The 25843-nt window shown below is 41.6% G+C and overlaps 1 protein-coding gene across 4 annotated transcripts in view; it reads right to left on the bottom strand.

Moving 5' to 3' along the window:
• Window positions 1–25843, bottom strand: part of mylka (myosin, light chain kinase a) — a 124472-nt gene that overhangs the window by 87014 nt on the left and 11615 nt on the right. For 2 of the 4 annotated variants that reach the window (XM_079619835.1, XM_079619837.1), the window contains exon 2: window positions 19134–19290. The exons of 1 other annotated variant lie outside the window; for it this stretch is intronic. In XM_079619835.1, coding sequence (XP_079475961.1) covers window positions 19134–19289 — 156 coding nt within the window. In that variant the 5' untranslated portion in view covers window position 19290. Of the gene's footprint in view, window positions 1–19133; window positions 19291–20838; window positions 21125–25843 lie in introns of those variants that run through there. One more of the 4 variants, XM_079619836.1, reaches the window with a different exon arrangement.

Here is a 25843-nt window from a genome sequence, read left to right as displayed (position 1 = left end):
ATCTTGAACTTCTTCCATTTTCTAATAATTGCACCGACAGTTGTTGCCTTCTCACCAAGCTGCTTGCCTGTCCTGTAGCCCACCCCAGCCTTGTTCAGGTCTACAATCTTATCCCTGATGTCCTTACACAGCTCTCTGGTCTTGGTCATTGTGGAGAGGTTGGTGAGGTTTTCTGGATTTTTGTTTTAGATTCTGTCACTCACAGTTGAAGTTTACCTATGATAAAAATGACAGACTTCTACATGCTTTGCAAGTATAGGAAAACCTGCAAAATCGGCAGTGTATCAAATACTTGTTCTCCCCACTGTAATAGAGATGAATATGTCAGCACAAGATTGCACGCACAGACACAGATCAACACATTTTTGTTGCTTTGGCACATGTTACTGAAGAGAGAGATATACTGCAACATACAAAAAGACTAAAAATATATTTAGATGCCTGCTAAGTTTTTCAAATGTTGTGCAGTTTTTAGTTGTGGAAGAACATTGTCTGCATAACTTTTGAAGGAATCTAACATTCAGGCGGCTGTTTATTTTCGATCATGTCAGTAGGGTGTATTTATGTATGTCACAATTGGACGCAAATTTCACAAACATATTTAGTGAAAGATGGATGTGAACATAATACCTCAACACATTAGTAACCATGTTCATTCAAAAGCCTGACCTGTGATAAATGATTGCTTTGATATGCAAGGCTTCAGGGGTAGCGAGGTCACAAAATCCATCGACTGAACAGTCAATTTCACATTGTTCCTTTTAGTAGCATGAAAAACCACTGTTATCCAATAGTTATTAAATTATTTACACAAAGTGATCAAAAAAAGCTCCCTTTATAATCACTGGAGTTGTCAATCACTTTAGTTCAGCGCAAGTTCTGCTCTCCTGCCAAAACTCCTGTTTTGATTCATAAAACAGTTCATTAAAATTGTCTTAAAATTGAAGTGACGTAACTGACGCTGGTAGGTCACATGATAATGACAGCATGGGAAATTTTGTATGTCCGGATTACATTTACACACACTCATGCTATACAGAACGTACTTTAGCGGTCGTGAAGTAATTACTTTTTCAAAATAAGAACCTACTCAAGAGAGTAAACGATTTTGGACACAGCCAGTGTTTTCCTCTCGCTCGCTCACTCGATTTCTGGGAGATTCACAGAACTTCTGGGAGAGGTGGGATATATCAGTGTATCGATAATGCAGAAAAAGAGTATTGGAACCGTAACCGTTCCAGATATTTAAAAAAAATATATATTTTTGACAGCATTATTGAGTTGGCTCACCTGATTTATATTTTGTGCTTCAGAATTTACGGGAAGAGTACATAGTGAGCATTAACGCTAATGCATTGTGAATCTTTTTAGGGAGCAAACTTTTCAGTGCACTGGAAGGGAGCTGATCAAGATGCACCCAGCGTTTGAATACTTATAAAATTTTGTCTAGGTAGCCAGCTGACCTATGCCACTAATTGCCTTATCAATTAATTTATCAACATATTTTGGTACACATATAATGAAAAATTAGGGACAACAGATGTATGAGGACTGCTGGAAGTGGAAAGCATAAGGATGAATTGAGAGAGATAAAAAGTAAGAGGAAAAGCAGTAATTTTATGTAAGTGAAAGTTTACCATGTCTGCTTTCAATCATCTACCATTTTCAGGAGAGGTGTGCTGTTTTAAGCAATCACATCTACAATGCATGCTGGATTATAAATACCGTATTTTCTGGACTATAAATCGCTCCGGAGTATAAATCGCATCAGTCAAAAAATGCGTCATGATGAGGATAAAAACATATATAAGTTGCACTGGATTTAGAAATTATGTAGAAATTTATTTCACAAAATCCAAGAACAGACATTTAATCTGGAAAGGCAAGTTATTCAGCTACACAATAGCACACAGAACAACAGCTGAAGGTGTCCGGCATGTTAACGTAACACATTAACAGTTATTCAGCTGCACAATAGCATAAAGAACATATACCTGGGAGGCTGAATAGGCTAAATTAACATAAGCCAGCGAGTCCAACAAGTTACCGGTAAGCAAGTTCACCAAGCTCCCGCGATCTCATCACACAACACTGAATCCATTGAATTCTTCCTCTGTGTCGCTTCTGAACAACTCCGCTAACTAAAGCGCCCTCTCGCGGCTGTAGACGGTAATGTTTTCTCTTGGTTCATCTCAGTCAGTATGAAGTCATTGTTATATATAAGTCGCACCTGACTATAAGTCGCAGGACCAGCAAAACTATGAAAAAAAGTGCGACTTATAGTCCGGAAAATACGGTGTGTGAAACCCAATATCTAACCCCCATATCTTTAAAGACAAGTTTATTATAGACACTTGGGGGTGTGCTCTTTTGATTTGGTGAACTTAACAAAATCAACAAAACCAAACCTGTTTTTTTTTATATAATAGATGCCACTCAAAAAAACTTCCAGCATAATGACTGATATTGTATGTCAGAAGTTGTTTCTATACAATATGGGTGGAAAAACTGCAGACACATCAATCTTCCAAAACCAAAATAAGGCTAACTCATGATATACCGATGCCACTGTAGCTCTTTCCAGCCATTAGAAATGAGATATGTGCGTCTGTGTCCCTGTGAGAGAGGTGTCTGACAGTTTTATTGAGGTTTCTCTTTCCTGATTAAATTCGTGCTGAACTGGATTGTGCTGAGGTCCAATGAAGCGTTTTAGAGCATGTTTTCCTTTACACTCCATAAGTTGTACTTCAGTTTGTAATAGTCTTTGTCCCTGTGTCTGTGTGTGGTCAGTGATCTGAAACAACATAGCCACAGGTTGCCCAAAATCTGTTTATGTACTGCTAATGCATATTGTAAAATATGAGGAACTTGCCAAAAGCACATGCTACAGTTAGATTTTTAGTTATTTAGTAAATTTAAGATAAACTAACCCTTATTGGAAAATACACACACTGTGGTTGATCACTTTATATGTCACTCAGACAGTCATTTCCTGTCTGATTGGGTGGTTCTTCAACAGAATACACTGCAGTCTAGAAGTCTGTCTCTGTGAGACTAGATCACTGTGTTAGATCACAGCGTAACATTTTCTCTGACACTCTTGTCTCATGAGAACCAGAGAAACTTCTCTGCACATGGTTCCCCTGAACCTTCACACTTCACAATAAATCTAGCAAATAGAGGTGCAAGCATGTGCATGCATGTCTGTTTAAATCTATTTTATTTTACGCAAAGGGTTACCCAGTACATTTGCCTACTACTTAAACCAAGAGTTCCCAAAGTAGGCTACTCCAAAAAACATTTAGAACATAGTGTAGTGTAAGATCCAAAGCACAAGACAAATGGAGAAATCCAAAGAAAACTTTATTTAAATTCACCCACTTAACTAAATCAGGACACGGTGCGTTTACGTTTGTTCATATTAAGTAGCCTCTGTATCTGGATAACCGATCGGATTTCTGTTTTTGCATAATATTTAAATTAGGTCTGTAGCACGACACCAAATTAAGAGTAAAGGTGATCATTTTAAACAAGTCACATCATTGATCATCGGGGTTTATGGTTATAGCGTGCAATGACTATGGGAGATTATTACATGGCTTGGTTAAATTCTAATGTAGAATGCGGTCTGTTATTTCTTTATAACACACCGCTGCTGCAAAGTATAACACACCGTTGCCATGAAAAACAGCGTTGCCATGGACACGGTGTTCTTTAATGGAAGCAATACAGTCGTTTATAAATCAATAAACTCCTTTTTAAATTTATTTTGTAGGTATAGCCATGTAATAAGCGGGATAATGTGTAGTGAGGTGGTTGTTATAGCGAATACAACACGTTCAGGGCTCCCGATCAGCCTGTCGGTGTTGTATTCGCTATAACCGCCTCACTATACATGATCCCTTACTTAATAAACATGCTGAAACAATAAAAACATTCAACATTTAAAACATTAAAAAATAAAACGTTTATTCCCATTATTCCTCTGGCAAAGCAGCGCACGCTCTTCATTAAAATCTCATGACTCACAGATTGTACAGGCGATTGCCTCGTTCAGATAATGTTGCACAATTAAAATGAAAAATTATTCAATTTTGACAAATATTGTAAGGTTCAAATATGTTTAATCTCTTGTCTAAACTGTGTCTGGCCATTATTTTCCAAGGGGGTATTCTATCCCCCGGAAACTGAAGCATCCCCGGGCGCCGCCATTGATTAGCGGACCCCCACCTGCTGTTAGCATTCCATTGACTCCCATTCATTTTGGCGTCACTTTGACAGCGAATAACTTTACATCTGAGGCGTTTAAAGACTCCATTTGTCCATTGTTTATTTCTAAAGAAACACGAAAATGTATAAAAGGCTCCATCTTACGGCCCCGTAGAAGCAGTTTTTGTAAAAATAGGCTAACGATTGCGTCATAACCACGCGACTCTGTCGCACAAGTCGAGAAATTACCGCATAGACCGGCGGAGAAGCTCGCATGCAATCGGGGGGACGTGGAGGCATAAAGTCCGATAAAGTCAAGACAGAAGCCCATAGAGAGTGATAAAGTTGCTCCCGCTGCTAGCTCATGGACAGCTAATGCTCACGCTCTCTGTCTCTGCGAGATTCCGAAGGGAATGATCCAGATTTCTCTCGGCTCAGCTACTAGAAGACCTACAGCTGTCAGACACGTTGCTCACGTCACATCTACGTCGTCAAGCTCAGTTTGAGTCTGCGCAGTTCGCCCAGCCATCAGGAAGTGAGTGCTTCTAATTGACTTAATTTTTCTCCGTTGAAACCTATGGGGTTGCTGTGTCCAGTTTATATACTGTCTATGTTATTTTCTGACAGCACGTGGGGAGACTGGCCGGGGATTTATAAGACGTCCACCTGTGAATGCAGACACGATGGCTGGATTGCGTTTACATTACACTGAGATCCGATCACAATGCGTCCTCGACACACTGATCGGATAACATTCCCATCAGAAACGCGTTTAGACTTGTCTTTTCAATGTGTATGTGGACAACATCCGGATACAGGTCGCATGTTAATGCCAAGTGTAAACGCAGCCTTATTCACGATACAGCACTTGCCTCGAGTACCTTATGCTTTTATAAAACGGTTACCACACAATACAACTAAAGCTGAAAAATATGTATCTATGCAACTTTCATGAAGTAAAATCACTAAAAGCCTTCCTTACGCTGGAAAAAAATAGTCCCTGACTGTAAACAGCAACAGAAGTGTATACATTATTTAGCCAATAAATGGCGGCAAAGACTGTCTTTATGAGTGAGTCAGTCAGTAGAGAAGACTTTTACATTGAAATGACTCAAATTTGTGATCACGGAGAAGGAAGACACAACTGACAGATTACTATGGGCACGGGAAAACCCCTTAACTGTTAAAAGGTCAAGATATCGCAGCGGACATTCAAACTGATTTTTTTTATTATGAATATATAGGACTGACCTGAAGGAAAATGCTATATCTACTGTAAATGCAGGTATCGCTTACTCGATCTCTCACAATATTCTACTATAGCTTCAATGAACAATATCGATGAGATCAAACATAGTTTAAGTTGCTAAGAGCGGTTGCTAGGGGTGTTGTGTAGTGATACATAGAACAGTTGGGTGAAGCGGTCATAGCCGTGTTTTATCATGAATAAAACACAGCTATTGGCCAATCAGAATCAAGGATTGGAACTAACCGTTTTATAAATACAGTTATACCATAGACTGTAAAAAAAATATGGACGTAGTGTCCGTGACGTCACCCGTAGGTTTCTGAAGAGCATTTTTGAAGCCTAAAGTGGGCGGAGCCGGCCGTCGCCATCTTGGCCTCGCGTCACCGCTCGTCACTCCCGGATAACAGAATATGGGCAAAGAGGCGGAGCTGAGAAGCCTGGCTATCTTAAACCACGCCCACCTAGCGCGACGGTATGGAGTTAGCTCCAGGGTTAGCTCAGGCTTGGGAGCCAATACTATATGCTACTCACAGTACCAAGTCTGAGACTGCACAGGGGCTCGCGCTAAAGTGACACTGACAGTTGATGATTCAAATCAGAATGCCAATTAAAAGGTCCTGTTTTTGCCCTTCAAAATATTATAATAGTTAAAAGACATAGCTACAAGTGAGACTGTGTATCGTGATTGTGTACAGCTATTCTGCTAGTTGAAAATGTATTATGCAGTAACTTTACAATATTACTCCGAGTGTGTGTGTGTGTGACCGTGATTATGTGCATACATGTCAGTCACTCTTTTATTACAGTCTCTGGTCCGTCGCGGCATCGCTCGTCAAGTTCGTAGAGAGCTTTATTATTCAGTCCATTTTAATTTCTGATTTTGGCCGCATCTCAAATGGGTCAAAACATAGATATATTACCTATGAAGTTCAAGTAACGTTAAATGCGCTAGAAATACGCGCTCATTCAAGGATGTGCATTTATTGCATGGACGGAGAAACACAGACACATGCAGTATTTCGTCTGACGGTACATAAGCATGTTATAATCTGCTCCAGAGCAACGGTACCACAGAACGAGTGTAGCCTTTATATCTATAGATGCTTTTAAATCTGAAAACTCCAAAAAGCAACGCAATTGTCAGACATCCATTAGTGCATGATGTTCACAGAGGAGAACAACTGGAATACAGCGCTGGTTGTTCTCTCGAACGATACTCGACGACAACGGCGGAATCCAAAGCCGTGGGCGAGGTAATGTATTAAATTATATGAAATAATCCCGAAAAAAAGCACAAACACGGCAGAGATGGCAAGTTCAGCAACTGGAATTTGCTGAGGTGAAGTGACGGCTAACCAGCTAATTTACATCAGCGGGAATCCACCTGTCACTCAAAAGTGGACACACCCTTAATTTTGCAGAACTTTAAATATTAATCAACTAAACGGGTGAGTTATAAAAAAATGCACCCCTCACAGTTGTTAAGGGCAAAATTAGCTGTATAGACCAAAGCCACATAGAGAACCAGGCTGTAAACATGTTTTTTTCTGCTGTAAAGTTGGCCATTTTAACATGGGGGAGATACAGATTTGACTCACTTCTGCAGCCAGCCTCAAGCGGCCAGTCGATGAATTGCCGTTTAATTCACTTCCGTGTTGGTTTCAAGAGAGAGACAGGGAGGTTGCCGCTTGAGTTATACATACTTAATTGCAGCTTCATTACAAATGTGTAATTACAAATATATTTAAAACATTACATATAAGTGTCAATATAAATTACATTAAATTGCATTTTAGTTTACCACAAGCCAGTAGCCTACATCTGGCAGTGCACTTTAACCATATTTCAAAGACAATACAAGTAATTCTGAACATTTTCACAAGGGTGCACAAAAGCTTTAATTGGACATTATCTAAACAAGGGGATTTGGTAAAAAAAAAAAAAAAAAAAAAAACTTTTATAAAATTCTGCAGTGAAACCTCCACCATGCCTAACTCTTGATGCTTGACTTCACCTCTCAGTGCCCTGAAAGAAAACAGCAGTACAACAGGAAACTAGGAGTCACAAGACAAAGGTATTTTAATCCCTGTTTGTGCTGTTTCTGTGTCTCACAGAACGAATAGCACAGACCACAACATACTGAAACCTCACAACTTCAGAGTCAGTCAACCTTTTAATATGACAAATATTTCCTTCATGTGTTAAAGGGGCTATATGTAGGCTAACAATTTATATGTATCAATCACTTTTTATTGCCACTGTTTGAACAACTTGTAACAAAACTTTAAAAATGGGTTCATATACAGGTTGTCTATGATAACCTGCAAACTGAGTTCCCCTTCAGGAACTCCGCTGCGTGAAATCGCAGTGGGGAACCGCCCCCCAGCGTAGCGCGTCTGAATCATGAATGAAATCAGTCAATGGAGATAGAGTACACGCGAGTGACGTCATCGACCAGGAAGCTATAAATATCCCCCGAATACACAAGCCGCCAGCTTTCTCACTTCAGCAAAGCGCTCTGTGTGTGTGTCTGAAATCTTTCGATTGTGTGTTTGTCTGTTGCTAGACAGGAGTTTTCACTATATCTATATATATATATATTTATAAAAAAAAACAATATGAGTGTGACGACTCGAGCGAGCAGCAGTACAGAAAGTGTGTTCCCCCCTGTACTCGATACATCACAGGTGGGGATTCACATGAACTGTGTGTTGCTTGTTTGGGAGTGCAGCATGCCCAGTCAGCTCTCGAGGGGGCTGATTGCGAGCATTGCGAGCGTTTCCCACTAAGAACCCTGCGCTCGCGGCGATCGCTCTTCGAGGAGAGTGGTTTGCTGCGAGCTCCCCAGGGCTCGGGTCCCGCTTCTGTTGAGGCAGAGCGGCGGCGCTTGTCCTGGGGTTCGCAGATGGATCTCACCGGCGACGTTGAGACGGGCCCCGCCCTATCTCAGCTATCTCCGGTGGGATCCAGTGCCTCTCGCCCGGCTCTGGAAGCACGCGCTGCGGCCGTTACTTCTGCCCGGGTGGAGGCACATGTGTTTCAGGAACTTAGATTATCCAGTTCTGAGGAGCTGGATGTCGAAAGTTTCACATCAGAAGATACTGGAGTCTCGTCACTCCAGCATAATGCTGAAGAAGGGCTGATGGATGTTTTAACTCGTGCTGTTGAAAAGCTCAGCATCGAGTGGCCAACTGACAGGCAGGAGTCTAGAATAAAAAGCAAATTGGATGATAGATTTCTGTCTGCACGACCTTAGCCTTCTCGCCGGTGTTTACCGTTCTTCCCTGATCTTCACACTGAGGTGTCAAAGACCTGGGCTAGACCGGTTTCCAGTAGAATTTACACAAATCAATCCAATGCATATGGTAATATTTTTGGAGCTAAATCTTCTGGTTATGTGACGATGCCGAAGGCGGAGGTGACGCTCGCGAGCTATCTCTCTCCTGCTTCGTCGTCTTCACTTAAAGCACCGGCCCTTCCCTCTAGACCGCTAAAAAACACTTCAGCGCTTGTGGGGAAGGCTTACTCGGCTGCGGGGCAGGCGGCTGCATGTCTTCATACTATGGCCATTATGCAGGCTTATCAGGCCGACCTGTTAAAAGATGTTTGTGAGGGGGGTGAAATTTCTGAGACTATGATTAATGAGCTCAGGCAGACTGCTGATCTTAGGCCCAATCCCAATTCTACCCCTTTCCCCTTCGTCTACCCCTAACCCTTCGCCTTCCCCTTCCCCTTGACCCTTGAAACAGAGTGGCAAGGCGTAGGGGTGAAAATATTCCCCTAAGAAATGGGACACCACTACTACACCGTTACACGTCATTATACGTTGTTGCCTACGTCACAGGAGATGCGCCGATGTTTATCACAAACTTCCAAGATGCACAGGACTTGTTTTCTGTGGTGTTGTATTAACACGTTGGAGGTACAGACCTATGTTTGTCCTATTTTGACCTATTTATTTATTTACTGTGTGAAACTGTGTGAAATACGACATTGTGTGGCGTTCATGTGCGTTCAACTCATAAATACGATCTTTACGAGATGACTTGAACGCACCAATAGCTTGTGTGCTTTGTTCGGGGGAGAAGAGATTTTTTTACAAACGTTTCTTTGAAGGAACTGACCGTAAATATGAACACAAGATTGAATGTAACATAAAGCAAATCATTATTTGTCGTTAAAATACTTATTAAAGTCAACAATTCTTACATTTATGGTCTAATTTTTTGCTTGGGCAGCCATTTTGCGTCTGTAGCCGGTGTATGCAGTGACACTTCTCATACCCCTTCGTTTGAAGTGTGGTCCCGAAAAATCTTCGTTTGAAGGGCTATCTGGCCCTTCCCCCTAGCCCTTCCCCTCCAACCAAAAGAGAATCGAGACAGCCCTACCCCTCCACGTGCACGAGCAAAACAGAGGGGAAGGGGTAAGTGAAGGGGTAAGGGGTAGAATTGGGATTGGCCCTTACTCTCCGGGCCACCAAGGAGACCGCTAAATCCATCGGCCGGTCTATGGCAGCCATGGTGGCCACGGAGAGACACTTATGGTTGAGTCAGACATCTATGAAAGTGAAGGATAAGACTCTCCTTTTAAATGCTCCCGTTTCGCCTGCGGGCCTCTTCGGTGACGCTCTTCAATCTGTCACCGAGAGGTTCCAGGAGGAAAAAAAGCAGACGGCGGCGTTTCATAAATTTATTCCCCTCAAAGTTCGCATCACTGGGGCTGCTGAGCGAGGGCAGTCCCAGCAGCCGAGTACAGCAAAAAGAGAGCAGCAAAAGAAGAGTGTCGCGTCTCGTGCCCCCCCGCAGAGAAACTGGAGGGACGAGACGGGGCGCTCTCCGGCGCGGCCTTCTCGGGGCAGGACTGATCTGAGGACAGTCATTGTCGCTAAGAAGGCCGCGTCAAAAAGGTCCTGACGTTTTCAGCGCCAGGGCTCTGAGGGTGGTCCCCGCCGAGAGAGACTTGAGTCCACCTCCCTTAAGGGTGCCCTGTCTCTCCAGGCGCCCTCAGGGGCCCATTCTACTAACCCTGCCAAAACAGGGCGTAGGAGGGTCCGGCGAGTGCTTTCCCGAGGGACGCTCGCCGCCTCTAATGAGGGCTCCAGAGTGTTCAGAACAGTCGTTCCCTGCCGGTGCGCCGTTACAGGGCACTGTGTCTGTCACTCAGGAGGTTCAACCAGAGGCCAGCCCCGAGAGGCTGGTACCCTTAGTAGAATTTTTGGTAGAGTGGAAAAACCTTCTAAATGTGTCTCGTTGGGTCCTGCACACAATCAAGAGAGGTTACGCCATACAGTTCAGGTCCGCCTCGGTTCAGAGGGGTCCTTCCCACAGTGGTGGGCCCCGAGCAGGCTCTGGTAATGGAACAGGAGGTTATGACTCTCCTTCAAAAAGGAGCTATAGAGCGGGTTCCTCCTCCCAGCAGGGAGTCAGGCTATTACAGCCGGTACTTCATTGTTCCGAAGAAAGACGGGGGGTTGCGTCCAATTTTAGATCTGCGCATTTTAAATCGCACTGTAGGGAGACTCAAGTTCAAAATGCTTATTCTCAAACAGATCGTGTCACAAATCAGGTCCGAGGACTGGTTTGTCACGATAGACCTAAAGGACGCCTACTTCCATGTAATGATTTTTCCTCAACATCGGAAATTCCTGAGATTTGCGTTTGGGGACCAAGCATACCAATATCGGGTCCTTCCGTTCGGTCTAGCACTGTCACCCCGAACATTCACCAAGTGTATGGATGCGGCGATAGCCCCATTGAGACTTCAGGGCATCCGCATCCTGAACTATATAGACGACTGGTTAATCCTAGCTCAGTCGGAACATCAAGCGGTTCGGCATCGAGATGTCGTTCTCGCTCACATCAAGAGATTGGGGTTGAGACTGAACACCAAGAAGAGTGTGCTTTCTCCAGCACAGAGAACCACTTTTCTCGGTGTAGTGTGGGATTCGACGACGATGCAGGCACGGTTGTCACCTGCTCGGGTTGCTTCGATTCTCGCCGCAGTCAGACAGATCAAGCTAGGCCAGCTATTCACTGTGAAACAGTTCCAGAGACTGTTAGGTCTCATGGCGGCAGCGTCCAACGTTATTCCTTTTGGCCTGCTGCACATGAGACCGTTTAAGTGGTGGCTCAGAACCAGGGGATTCTCCCCGAGGGGAAATCCGCTCCGCACGATCTTGAGTTCGCGACGCTGTCTTCGCGCCCTGATCGTGTGGAACGATCCTTGGTTTCTGTCCCAAGGTCCTGTGTTGGGAGCTCCTTGTCGTCGCGTAACGCTAACGACAGATGCTTCTCTCACGGGTTTGGGGGCGATCATGAGTGGTCGCCCAGCTCAGGGTTTGTGGGAGGACCATCATCTCCTATGGCACATAAACTGTCTAGAAATGTTGGCAGTGTTTCGGGCTCTGAAACACTTCCTCCCAGACCTAAGGGGCCACCATGTCCCTGTCCGGACAGACAACACATCGGTGGTCTCTTATATAAACCATCAGGGGGGTCTGCGGTCGCGGCCGCTATGCAAACTAGCCAGTCAGATCCTTCTATGGTCCCAGGGGAAACTTCTGTCTCTGAGAGCGATTTATCTCCCGGGGTATCTAAATCAGGGGGCGGACATCCTGTCGAGGCAGGGGCCGAGGCCCGGGGAATGGAGACTTCACCCCGAGGTGGTGGAGCTCCTCTGGGAGCACTTTGGTCGTGCTGAGGTAGACCTCTTTGCTTCCCGAGAGACATCACATTGTCCTCTGTGGTTCTCTCTCAGCCATCCAGCCCCACTGGGGTTGGACGCTATGGTACAGGCGTGGCCGAGGTCTCGCCTGTACGCCTTTCCCCCGATTGCTCTGCTCCCAGGAGTTCTGGAGAGGGTTCGCCGGGACGGAGTCAAGCTACTCCTGATAGCCCCGTTCTGGCCGGCCCGAGTATGGTTTTCGGACCTGGTGTCCCTTCTCGACGGCTCTCCCCTGGAGATACCGATCAGGAGGGACCTATTATCTCAGGCGAGCGGTGCCATCTTTCACCCTCGCCCAGAAATTTGGAAGCTGTGGGCTTGGCCTCTGAGGGGGCCCAGATCATAGATCTTGGTCTCTCGACTGAGGTCGTTGAGACCATCCTCCAGTCCAGAGCTCCCGCCACAAGGAGGCTTTATGCCGCGAGGTGGAAACTTTTCACCTCCTGGTGTAGTGAGCGCCAGCAGGACCCAGTTAACTGCCCGGTTGGTACAGTGCTGGAGTTCCTGCAGGATCGTCTCTCTACAGGGTTATCCCACTCCACACTGAAGGTGTACGTGGCGGCCCTAGCTGCTTACCACGCCCCTTCGAGTGGAGGTTCTCTCGGGAGACACCCACTTGTATCTCGCTTCCTTCGTGGCACCTTGAGGCTGAGGCCAGCAGTACGCACGAGGGTACCATCATGGGACTTTGCCATTGTTTTGGAGGGCCTCTCCTTAGCTCCTTTCGAGCCCCTTGAAGAAGTTTCTGAGAAGTTCCTTACTCTAAAAACTATTTTCCTGCTTGCTATTTCGTCTCTCAAAAGGATTGGAGACATTCAAGCACTTTCGGTTGCTCCCTCGTGCCTGGAATTTTCTCCTGGTATGGCTAAGGCTTTTCTCTATCCGAGGCCAGGCTATGTTCCTAAGGTTCCAACTACTCCAGTTAGACCTGTCATACTGCAGGCTTTTTGTCCTCCTCCATTTCTGACGTCGGACCAGGAGAAACTTTATCTGCTCTGCCCTGTTAGGGCCTTAGATGCGTATGTCCACAGAGCTGCCCTGTGGAGGAAATCTGAACAGCTGTTTGTTTGTTTTGGGCCACCTAACAAGGGGTGCCCTGCATCTAAGCAAAGGATGAGCAAGTGGGTGGTCGAGGCCATCTCACTTGCTTATGAGTCGGCAGGTCAGCCTTCACCTTTGGCTGTACGGGCTCACTCCACCCGGAGTATGGCTGCTTCTAAAGCTCTCCTTTCAGGAGTGTCTCTTCAGGACGTCTGTGATGCGGCAGGCTGGTCCTCACCGCATACTTTCGTCAGATTTTATAGTCTTGACTTTGGCTCCACTTCCGGGGCTCAGGTTCTCTCGTCAGTTTGTGCTCCCTAATGCACACACTACGGGGTTTTGGTCGTATGGGGACGTGGGTATTGCGTTCCCCACTGCGATTTCACGCAGCGGAGTTCCTGAAGGGGAACGTCCCGGGTTACGTATGTAACCCTAGTTCCCCGAAGGAACGGACGCTGCGTGTCCTGCCATACTTCCTGCATCCCCTGGATCGCTTGCTTCAGTGACTTTACGCTGACGGCTTGTGTATTCGGGGGATATTTATAGCTTCCTGGTCGATGACGTCACTCGCGTGTACTCTATCTCCATTGACTGATTTCATTCATGATTCAGACGCGCTACGTCCGTTTCACGCAGCGTCCGTTCCTTCGGGGAACTAGGGTTACATACGTAACCCGGGACGTTTTATGTGTTTTTATGAGTTTTATGTGAAGGACTCGGGACGTTTTTACAAGGAAAATCAAAAGGATGTGACATTAACGCACGCTTCCGTGAGCCTTTCATGTGTTCTATGCAAGGTTATTTTCGTAAACGAAAACTGAAACTAAAACTATTGGTCAAAAAACATTTTCGTAAACTGAAATAAATAAGAAATTTCAACATAAATGAAAAACTAAACCGAAACTAAACCAACAACAGTAACTGAAAAACTAACCGAAATAAAATAATAATTACCAAAAATAAATAATAATTTTCGTAATTAATAAGCTCTCATCCTGTACCTACTGCGCTACTTTTTTTTTCAATGTATGACCGTTGCGCTTGAGTCTCGCATCTTTTGCAGCATCTCGCGCATGACACCATGTTCTAAAAACACGCCACTCAAGTTAAAATAAGTTAAACTTTTAAAAGACGCATCTCGAACAAGTGCGTTTTTGTCACAGTTCTGTCACCTCGGTCTGGATTTTCCTATGGGTTTGTGACAGGGCTGTGACACGCTCGGTTTGTCATGTGTTTATGTTCAGTCTGGTCCTGTGTGAGCACATGAGTGTCTTGTTGTTTCTTGTGCCATGTGCTCTCGTCTAATTGTCAACCCCGCCCACCTTGTTATCTCGTTATTGGTTTATTTCCCCCACCTGCCTGCCAGGCTAATTGTAGTAATGACGGATCAAACCTGTTTGTCCAATAGTGGCAAGACACATCGGTCTATAAGGACTTCTGACAAATTGTGTTATCCGCCAAGAACCAGGAAACAAAATTCTGAAGACTGAGAAATCACCGTTACCATCATGTAAGTTGCGTGCACTAGCAAATCTGCCATTATAATAGCAATCCGCCATGGAACAAGAGCGCCTGCTCTTAAAGGGAATGTGAGAGGACGCTCTGATTGGTTTATTGCACATTATGCCCAAACCACACCTATGAGTAATGTAGCGACTTCAGACCAACACATTTTAGATTTGCGAGATCCGCCCACAAAGTTACTTGCGTTATGCGTTTAATCCTTGCATTTCAGATCGTTAAAATAGGGCCCAAAGTGTTACTTGTTAACTATAAGATTCTGCTATTTTAAATGCAAAGTTTACTTCAGTCAAAATGTAATTAAATTAACAGTCAAGCAAATTCAATTCAGAGCATGAAAAGGCATTTAAAAAATAAAGTGTTGTTTTCAGCCTAGAATGTCAGCTAAGAGCAGAAACAGACACTGTCTGTGTATGTATAAATGTATGTGAATGCAGCTATTGCTAATACATGAAGATAGAGGAGATCCTGTCAGACTTTCCACTGACAGCCATAGCAAATTCACTCCAATCCAGCAGCTGTACCTGCGCTCTGGGCTTTCCTGTGTCTGCTAGAACACTTTACGCTTGAGGAGCAATTCTGAATTATACTTGCATAAAACATGCCATATGGAAGCACTGTAGGTAGCACACAGTTTGGAGACTCAGGACTGTGTGACCTGAAATGGAATGTCTGTTATTCTCAGTGTCAATAAATTACACTAAATTACAAAGAAAATTCAATATTTTATTTATATAATCTGAAAAAAATTTGACTGGTGTTTGCCCGTCCAAAACTCGCTGGCACAATACTAGGGGTGCTTGCTTAAATATTCATTGCCGTAATCATACTCTAGAATAGATATAATACTATCACATGGAATAGATGTTGATGCCGTTGAAATTCTGCAGCAGAGCGATGACATCTCAGATCATTATCTAGTCTCGTGTAAACTTCATTTAGCCAAGGCTGCAAAGCCGACTCAGTGTTATTTTATATGTTAGACCTATCACTTCTGCCACTAAAGATTGCTTTATTAATAATCCTTCTGATCAGTTTCATCATCTAAGCATCCCAGATAGCATAGAAGAACTCAATATTGCGACAGAAACTTTTAACTCTCTATTTTCCAGCACTTTACACACAATTGCTCCTTTGTGCTTAAAGAAGATTAAAGAAAAATAGTCCAACGCAATAATTAAATAATAATTAACAATAATTAAAGAATATAGCGGCACGCTCACGCTGTTGTTGTTTCGTCTAAATATTATGGACCATGGCAAGCAGACTTTGGGACAAAAGGAGAACTAAAACGAGGATCAATATCAGAGTGGCGTTTTCGAGATGCCGAGAGCTCCATGTCCGCGACTAACTTCGACTTGACAGAGCTCTTGCATATAGGCTACTTTATTAAACATGAGAGCAAATGTACACAAAACTAATCAATGTTATATAGTTCAACATGATGAAACGTCTCATACAGCCAACAAACTAACACACTAACACTGAAATACTTCTGCTGATCAGCTGTGGGCCACTATTACCTATAACTGGGTCTATTAATGCAGATTGTCTGTCGTTCTCATTAGTTTGAGGAAAGATTAAGCATGGATCAAGATTTGTTTTACCAACGTTTGTTACATCAGTCATTCAAGCTAGAGCTTGGCTAATGTAACTTACCGGTACATTGCATACAGTACATGCACTGTTATTGATACAGTTTCCACGTGTTCACCGTAATATATTTGAAAAATAATCAGTAAATAAATGAGTACAAGTAAAATAATCGTTGATGGACATGCACTTGTTAATTCTGATGCTGAGTAATTACAGTTGCAACATCTTATAATGTACCTCAAACAGAGTAGTGTATCACTGAGAAACGTCCTGCTCGAGTCGTCCTTGCGATGGAGGTTCGGGTTGAATGTCAAGATCTTTCAATGTTACATCATCGGACTCCCGCTCGGATTGATATGGTCAAATCGAGTCATTGTTCGTTACTGTGTTTAGTTTACGGTGTATGAAGCCTCGAGACAGCTGACATTGTTATGGCAATGGGAGTTTTAGTTTTCGACGCGTGCTATGTACATGGTAAACCAATCACAACAGACTGAGCTGTCTGGCCAATCAGAGCAGAGTAGCTCGCGGAAAGAATGGATTTAGAGAGATTGATTAATTTAGCGAGTCGTTTGAGAATCATTGAAAATCTGGTGATGTGCAAATGTATTTTTATGAGAAAATGAAACAGTTTTTTGACCTTTGATGCATGTTGTAGGAGACTCCAAAACAGCATTAGTAAACTTTAAAATAGCAAAATAGGGGCCCTTTATGTTAATTAATATTTTAGTCACATTTTTGGGTTATATTGCACTTTGCAGACGGTCCCTTCGGACTTGTCTCTCAGCCGCCTCCTCATAGAGATCAATTTATATTATAAAGCTCGTTTTGATGAAAAATTGGGTTGTAGCTCGTTCGTTGTCTACTTAACTATGATTGTAAATAGGTGTCATTTGTGTTTAAACAACGTTTAGCTCACGCGTTATTGATCCGGGAAGTTCGAATCTGTGAATATATTGCCAACTTTTTTTTTAGAACTCCTTAGTTAAGCACTGACTGCATTTCTTTATATTTGAGTCTAAGTTCAAACACTATGAAACGCTCCATTGTTAACGTACAGAGCTGTCTGAAACACTGCCAGCGGGACATGAAGGAGGAAGTGTCTTTCCGAGCTCACAATATTGGGAACGCAAATAGCATTTGAGAGGGAACGCAAATATATTTGCGAGAGAACACAAAGAGCTGTTAAAAGACCATCCCAAATGTTCTCCACCACCATGGGGGCTTTAGAGGCTCCGTAGCATCTGAATTCAACTGCCGAAAATAATTGAAGGAGCTACAGCATGTCAAATTAAAATAATTACCCTGCTTTTAACCCCGGGTAGAGAAATATTTCACACATGTAATTTAGAATTTAGGTTAGTGCAACTTTTTCCCACTGGTTTTGAAACCCTTCTCAGGACCATTTTGCCATGTTAACCCCACATTGCTCTGCTGAAAAATCCAGCATAAACCAGAATAAATTCCCTGTTGGTCCAGGCTAGTTTATGCTTTTTAGAGCTGGTATAGTGCTGGTCTAACCGGTGGACTGATGCAAAACTGAGCTGGTGTAGCTGGTCCACCAGCACTTCCACTTTCCATGCTGGTGACCAGCAAACCAGAAACCGGCATCCCATTCCGGACTCACCATGCAAAACATACTTTATGCTGCTGGTGATCAGCAAGGCTGTATTTTTCAACTTGTACAATGCGAAAAAAATGTGGTGTTAGAATATAATAGCTAGATAATTAACAACAGACACCAAATCACATGCAAACCAAAATGCTGAGTTGAAACTATTTGGTATAAGGAAGCTGGGTTTCTTCCAATACGGGTTGATAATCATTTTAAAATAAATAACCCAACAGTGCTGGGTTGGGTTTTTAAAGCACAAATGGTTTTCTGTATACCGTTACCAATTTGCCTTATGACAGGAATGTTTGTGAAAAACAGAATGAAACTAATCGAAGAAAATGTTTAAACTGCCTGCAGCGAGGAGACTGATTATTTGGCTGTAGGGGACTATTTTGGGACTTAGATGCTTTCAACAATTTAATTAAAAAAATGTACTTCTAAAAAGTAATTTTAACTGTAAAAGCTCTATAACTGCAGAGTTTCCATTTTTCTGCACATTCATATGTACTGAGTGTTCTTGCTTATCAGTAAGTTTATGGCCCCCAAAAAACCCCAGATAAAAACAAAGGTTGTTTTTAACCTAGCATTTTTATGGAATGTGCAATAATTTAAGCCTTTTTTGGGGGGGTGGGTCATGAACATGAACAGACATCAACTCATTTTCATGTCTGAAGCACACAAATTGCTTCAATTCTGAAGTTTACTCTCTCAGACCCTCTTAAAATGTCAATACTGGAGTATCTGCCTGCTGTGTCAGTCTGAGACTGCAAGTAAGTGTCCAAATGTACTGTCCTCAACACACTCTGAGAACGTAATAAAACACAGATGTTTGCCTGATAAGCATCTTCAAAAGAAAAACTCATCATATAATCTTACATAACATTTTATATGTCTTTGCTATCTGCTTAGGACAAAAGGATGAAGGCTTGACAACTCAAAAGAAGAGACACATATTTCTGTAAATTCTTAGAAAAACAGGGCCATCCATTCACAACTGCCAGCTGCCTATGCGTACAGCAGACAGCAAGGCAGCACACTCGTTTTTGGAATAGAGCTAGTGTCTAAAATAGATTGTTGTTGGGAGTCTTAAATGAAATTCATTGGCAAACACAGTGTCTGCTTCATTATGAGGATCCGTTGAGGGTCTGGATTTGGATGGTTCTGAAGATTCTCTCTCACCTTCCCTTCAAGGCGTGCGGTACCCCCTTGGCAGATGCGGGTATTACGTGGCGGGAGGGAAAAAACAGGGGGCTCTTTGCTGGGGGAAGCTCGTCCCAGAGTCATAGCCGTCTTGGAGACATGAGATCCTGTAACAAACTGAACGTCACCCATCATTCTGCAAATACAAGAAAAACAGAAAAGTTTTGAGTTCCATGTCAAGTTCATTTAGCTTTTTGAAATTGTGGTTCGTACAGATTCTGTAAAATTAAATTTTTTCTTTTTTGGATTTCAAGGACTTCAATCTGCACTTATCAAACAATTATTTTTATTTATTTAATTGTTTTACTCAAATTACATATGGTTTCTGATGTTTAACCTTATAGATATCAATCCATTGACCAGCTGTCAGGCATGGGAAATCCCCTAAACCATTGAAAGGATATTGAAACCGATTTGTTTTCCGTGAATACATATGATTGACCTGAAGAATGAAAGTTATATAATATACTGATCATATACTGAATATCATGCGAAATAGCTCTATATCTCAGATGGGCTAATTTTGTGTGAAACGATTGTATTTTTTCAACAACAAAAAAATCAAAACATATTTTATTAGGGATGCACCTATTCCACTTTTTGCAGAACGAGTCTGATAGCTACCGATACTTTAATTTTTGGTACTCGCTGATACCGATACCGTAACCGATCCCTGAATTTTCACTGCATTTGTAATTTTTTTTATGTATTAGTAGATAAACCAAAATAATATAAATCACATTAGTTGGCTTAATTTGTTCAGATCTCAATCAGATAGAGCAGCTTTGGATGTGTTGTAATGGGAGATTCATATCATGGATGTGCAGCTGATAAATCTGCAGTAAATGTGTGATGCTATCATGTCAATATGGACAAAATATCTGAGGAATGTTTCCAGCACCTTATTGAATCTATGCCATAGAGAATTAAGGTAGTTCTGAAGGGGTCCAGCCCAATACTAGATGTACCTAATAAAGTGGCCAATGAGTATATATAATCAGGTAAAACAACTTTTAAGCATGTATTTAAAAAAGGGTTATGCTCCCTCCAATGAGTTTCAGGATTTTCATATGACCTACAATAAATTCTTCTTGTTCACACAGAATTTGGCACCATATATGTCCATGTTTTCGATCAGGCCTCTAGAGTGATGCATGTTCCATAATGGACTAATAGGGGATATATGGGTTTTTATCAGTGCATGATTTGTAATCACACACAAAACCTTTTTCTTTTAAATAAAACAATGCAATACTTTCTCCTTGGAGAAAAGGAGAAAATGTAATTATAATGCATTGATGAGTAGATGGGATAAACCTATTTGAAAACAGTTATTTTTGCAACTAATTGTAAATCAGCCACTTAGAATTATATATCATTAAACATTTATAAAATAATATTACCAAGCACACTTCAGTATTAAAGTAAACATGACATTTACTTCATTATCCAAAAAGACCCTCTAGTTGACCAAAGTGATACAGTTATTTCATACTTTAAATTCTGTAAAAAAAGTTTTTTTTTTTTTTTTTTAATTCAGTCACACGTGAGAATTGAAGCTGATTTATGAGCATACAGCAAAAATATATTTTCACATTTGACCTTGAGTTAAAGTGTAACCATATGGTATCCTAAATTCTGTGGACAGGCAATAATCACACATACTTGCACATTTTACACATACCTGTAGTACGCACACTACAGCGCACATACAAATACAGGAACAGACACAAACAGCAAGTGAAAACACAGCCATTTCCTTTTAGGTCCTCAGATTGACAACTTTCATGGCTGAACACATTAGTCTGTTGCAGTAGGTGGTCAGCAGAGGCTTGTCACGGGTCAGGTGCAGGTGAAGAATGGCAAAGGCAGAATTCTCCAAATCAAACTTTTACTAGAATAAACTTACAAAAAACTGGTACAGGCTGAAGAGTAACACTCAATACACAGTAACATAAACATTGACCGACAACTGAAAGGTGAAAGACAGGAACTTAAATACACAGATGATAACGAGTGACGACAGGTGATGATGATGATGAACAATGACTAATTAACTAAACACAGGTGACAGAACTGAACTAATGATGATGAACTAAACTACTGAACACAGAGATAAGATGAAGAAAACAAACAAAGTCCATAATAAACGTGACAAGGCTATGCATTCCTGACTTACACAGAGGATGTGTTTACACTTGATTAATTTGCAGAATCAATAGGTGATTCTCTGCAGAAACATTTTTTATTATGCTGGTTGAAAGTCTCCTCATATCCTGAGCAATCACTCTGTTAAGCGGTCTAAATGTATTTTTTATAAATATATGTCATCTGTGAAAGATGTAGGACCATCATTTTTTTGTTTTTACGTTACGCTTTTACTGCTATCAGGCTAAAGTTAGCATTTTCCCAGATGTTTACAGCACCTTAAGTGGCCAAATTGAGTGACTAGAATGAGTTCTGAAGACTACTTTTATACCAACACACTATTTTTATTTATTTATAGTCTTAGTCCTGTGACAAATGTACTTTTTACTTTTTATCATATTTAGTCAAACTTGTCCTGTTTTATTTAGTCGAGTTGGCCATTTTAAGTCTAGTTTTAGTCAATCAAAAGTTTTTAGTCACATTTTCGTCATGCTGCATAATGGTAGCCCTGTTTGTGCTGAATAGAGTGGAATTGCACCTTTGCCATTAATATGTTTATAAGCAGCTGAAAAAAGCACGCATGTCAGAAAATCTCAAGGACCCCAAAAACACCTTAGACCCCAGAGGGTTAAGTAAAACACTGGGTGAGAAACACGTTCTTTTAACAGAAAAGCTCTGGTTGGGGGGGATTTAAATTCTTGAAAACAGTCTGTAATATTTTGTCACTTTTATTCAACAAAATAGTGATTCTAGTCAAGCATTTAGTCTCGTCTTTTTTCGTCAACGACATTGCATGTTAATATAGACACAGTTATTGTTTAATGACGTTGGTGTTGTCTTTTCATCGTTTTGTAGTCATGGAAAGAAAGGTCGACAAAAATGTTTTTCGTCATTGATTTCATTAACAAAATTAACACTAACAATGACAAACACAGGCTCAGGTTCACACCAAAAGCTAGTCTTGGGAATGCACCCTGAATCTGTCACTACGCATTAGTTATTATTTCATCTGGATCTGCCAAGAGGATGCTTTATATCTCCAATTAAATGTGACAGAGTGCAGCATGCATGCAAGGCATGCAACCTCACCAGATAGGTAAATACAGCTGGATGTTTGATGGGTCCTCCTCTTTTTCTCTCTCTGTCCAGACTTTTTACCATTATGCTTGTTTGCAGACTCCAGACAGGCTTTAACACGGTTGTTTCAAGTAATGGCTTCTTTTGTATCACTCTCACATACAGACCTGTGTTATACTGAACTCTTCATTTGTAACAAGCGGCACCTTCAGTATATTCTCAGCTACTGTACTTAAAGCTTTTTCGGTGTAATTTGTGGTAGTTATATTAATAATTGACATTAACCAGTGTCTCCTTATGGCGCAGACAATGTCCAACATTCCCCAATTCCAGTGGTGGACAGTTAAAAAGTAATTTAAAGTATCTGTACTTTATCAGAATATTTTTATTTAGCAAAACTTTTCCATAATAAATTCTAAAGCATAATTTGGTACTTTTTACTTCATTACATTTTATAAAAACATATAGTTTTTTCCTCATTATTTAGAACTAAAGAAATCTTCACCCTTCTCTGAGCAATATCCAACTGCAGAGCCATCACAGTAGTTTCAAGACAGCAGTGTCAGGTCAGCAGTATCACCCACACCCGTCGCTAGTTATCCAGCAGCCATACCATGCTGGGAGAGGTGTTAGTGAGGCCAGCAGGGGGCGCTCACCCTGTGGTCTGTGTGGGTCCTAACATCCCAGTATAGTGACGGGGACACTATACTGCCAAAGAGTGCCATACTTCAGATGAGACGTTAAACCGAGGTCCTAACTCTCTGTGGTCATTAAAAATCCCAGGATGTCCTTTGAAAAAGAGTAGGGGTGTAACCCTGGCATCCTGGCCAAAATATGCCCAGTGACCATCATGGCCTCCTAATCATCCCCATATATATACTAATTGGCTTCATCGCTGTCTCCTCTCCACCAGTAAGCTGGTGTGTGGTGGGTGTTCTGGAGCAATATGGCTGCCGTCGCATCATCCAAGTAGTGCTGCACATTGGTGGTGGTTGAGGAGAAACTGTTGAATTTTTTTCGCTCATTACACTGAGTGATTCATTCACGAATCAGACTGATCCGCTTGCAGCTTTTCTCGAGTCAACAACTCACTGATTCAATGATCTAGTCAGAGCGATTCTTCATGTCTCAAAGGCCCTGTCCCAAAGCCCTAAGCCCTCGTGATCTTCCTCCGAGTCCACACATTTGGGACGTAATGCCGCTTTGACTGCCAGGTAAAAGTCTGCTGCGGAAACCGCAAGCTTGCAGGGTCGGCAAAAGTGCACATCGAGGGCGCATGTCGGCCGCAAGGTGGTGTTCGCGAGCACCTTTCTGAAAACTAAAATGACAATCGGGACACCACATAATCAAATGCACCTGAACAAGCTAGTCAAAGTCTTCAGAGTTACTAGAAAATTACAGGTAAGTGAGTTTGATCATGATTTAAACTAAACTCTGTACAGTGGCACTCCAGGGCTGGATTTGAGGAACCCTGCCCTACGGTCTTGTGCACTTAACATACATGTGCACGCGGTGGACATTGTAAGACCGCAAGTGCACATTAAGTGTGCCATTTGGGACAGGGCCAAAGAGGGGATACCTTCAGGGTGCACGCAACTGATGACATGACATATTACTAATGTTAAATTAAAATTTTGGTTATTTTAAGTAAATCTCGCAAATTAGTACGAGCTGTAACCCCATTGAAATGCTTGTGGACATAGCTGGATTTATATGAATTAATCTGTACTAGATGTATGCAGCAGGGAAGATGCACGGACAATAATTTGCGCTATTTTACCTAAAATGGCACAAATTATTGTCCGTGCATCTTCCCTGCTGCACTAGCAGTTTCAAATAATATAAAACTAGTATGCTTGAACAGCATTCCTCTTAAAATGTTTACTCCTTTTGCCCCACAAGACATCTGCACATTGTATTTGTATACTATTTTCCACCACATATTTGCATTTTTTCCTCATTTTTAAAAAACGAAATGGGACCCTGTACTTGTTTTACTTGTTTGCACACTTGAATTATTAGTAAATTAATTAGATATTTTAGTATATTTAGTTATACAGTTTAAGTTTTTGATAGTGTATAATAAAATGTTTGCTTATTTGCAAATCAATGCATATTTTGCATACATGTCTATATATAAATCTTTCTTACTGACTGGTGCTGGATAGAATAAATAATAAACATGTTTCATGTCACCTGTTGCGTTTTCTGTTTCATTTTTTAAGGACTTTATGTCTGTTTATCATCATTTCCTGTGTTTGTCTTCACTTCCGTTGCTATGGTCAATTAATGGGTGTTTCTCAAAGGGAAGGCTGCATCCAACCGAGACTGCGTCCTTCCTAGTCCAGTCCTTCCGAGGCTTGTAGTCTAGTGTCCTCCTCAGCAAATAAACGCTAGAATGATACGATCTAGTAGGAGCACATGGCTGGATTTTGCAACACGAAAATACTATTAAAACTTAATTTTGGACAAATACTTGTATTACAAATGTTTATATTAACTGTGTTTTTATCAATGCAATACAGTGAATGACAGCCGTCTGCGGTCTCAGTTGCTTACATTATTCATGATGTTATTCATTTACATCAAAACAAAAGATAGCATATGCTTTCATGTCCAAAGACATAATTTGTGTCTTACATTTCATAATAAACTCAAACAAGCTCAATACAGATTTTTTTCCGGCAGTTTATTTTCATGAATTGGAATGTGTGCAAAGGATTTAAGTTCTTTAAGGCCGCGAAGGATACATCCGATGCATCCTTCAAAACAGGCCGAATGAAGGACGTGAAATGAAGGCTGCCTTCCAAGGATCCTTCAAATTGAGATGGTCTTCAGTACTTCATTGGATTTCACACCTGTTCCTCATTTAATTAGTATATTGCCCTCCGTTTAGTTATCTCATTGTCTGGTGTTGTTTTTAGTACACACTGTTGCATTACCTTTTTCGTTGTTTGGATTATCATTATATGTCGGAATATACTCTTTTGGTTTGTAAATAAAGTCTAAGCTGAAATATAGATAGCTTTGCATGGCCTCATCTTCATCCAAGACGTGGCAGTTCATCTATCAGTATTTAAATTTAACATTTAGACTAGTACTTTAGAACTTAAAAAAAAATCAAGTACTTTTATTGAAGTAAAATGAGTACTTATACTTTTACTAGAGTAATGTTTATTGGGGTATTTGTACTCAATACTTGCTCTGTGTAAAGCACACTAAGACATTTCAAGGCAACACAAAGAACCACAAGTACTACAAATTTAAATGAGTGAGTTGCTTTTTTTATTTCTTCTTTACTGGATAACCAAAAGGAACCTGAGTTAAAGTCTGATATTACTCTGTCTAATTTATCAGACCCCATTTGTGTCCAATTCAAAACAGTTCAGTTCTGTTCATTTTAAGCCGTGTTTTCAAGACTTTCTGTACAGTAGTTGCAAAGCGAACACTCAAATGTTGTCAAG

This window comes from Phoxinus phoxinus, assembly GCF_949152265.1.
Source record: "Phoxinus phoxinus genome assembly, chromosome: 7".
Taxonomy (NCBI): Eukaryota; Metazoa; Chordata; class Actinopteri; order Cypriniformes; family Leuciscidae; genus Phoxinus; species Phoxinus phoxinus.
This window is presented reverse-complemented; position numbering and strand designations above follow the sequence as displayed.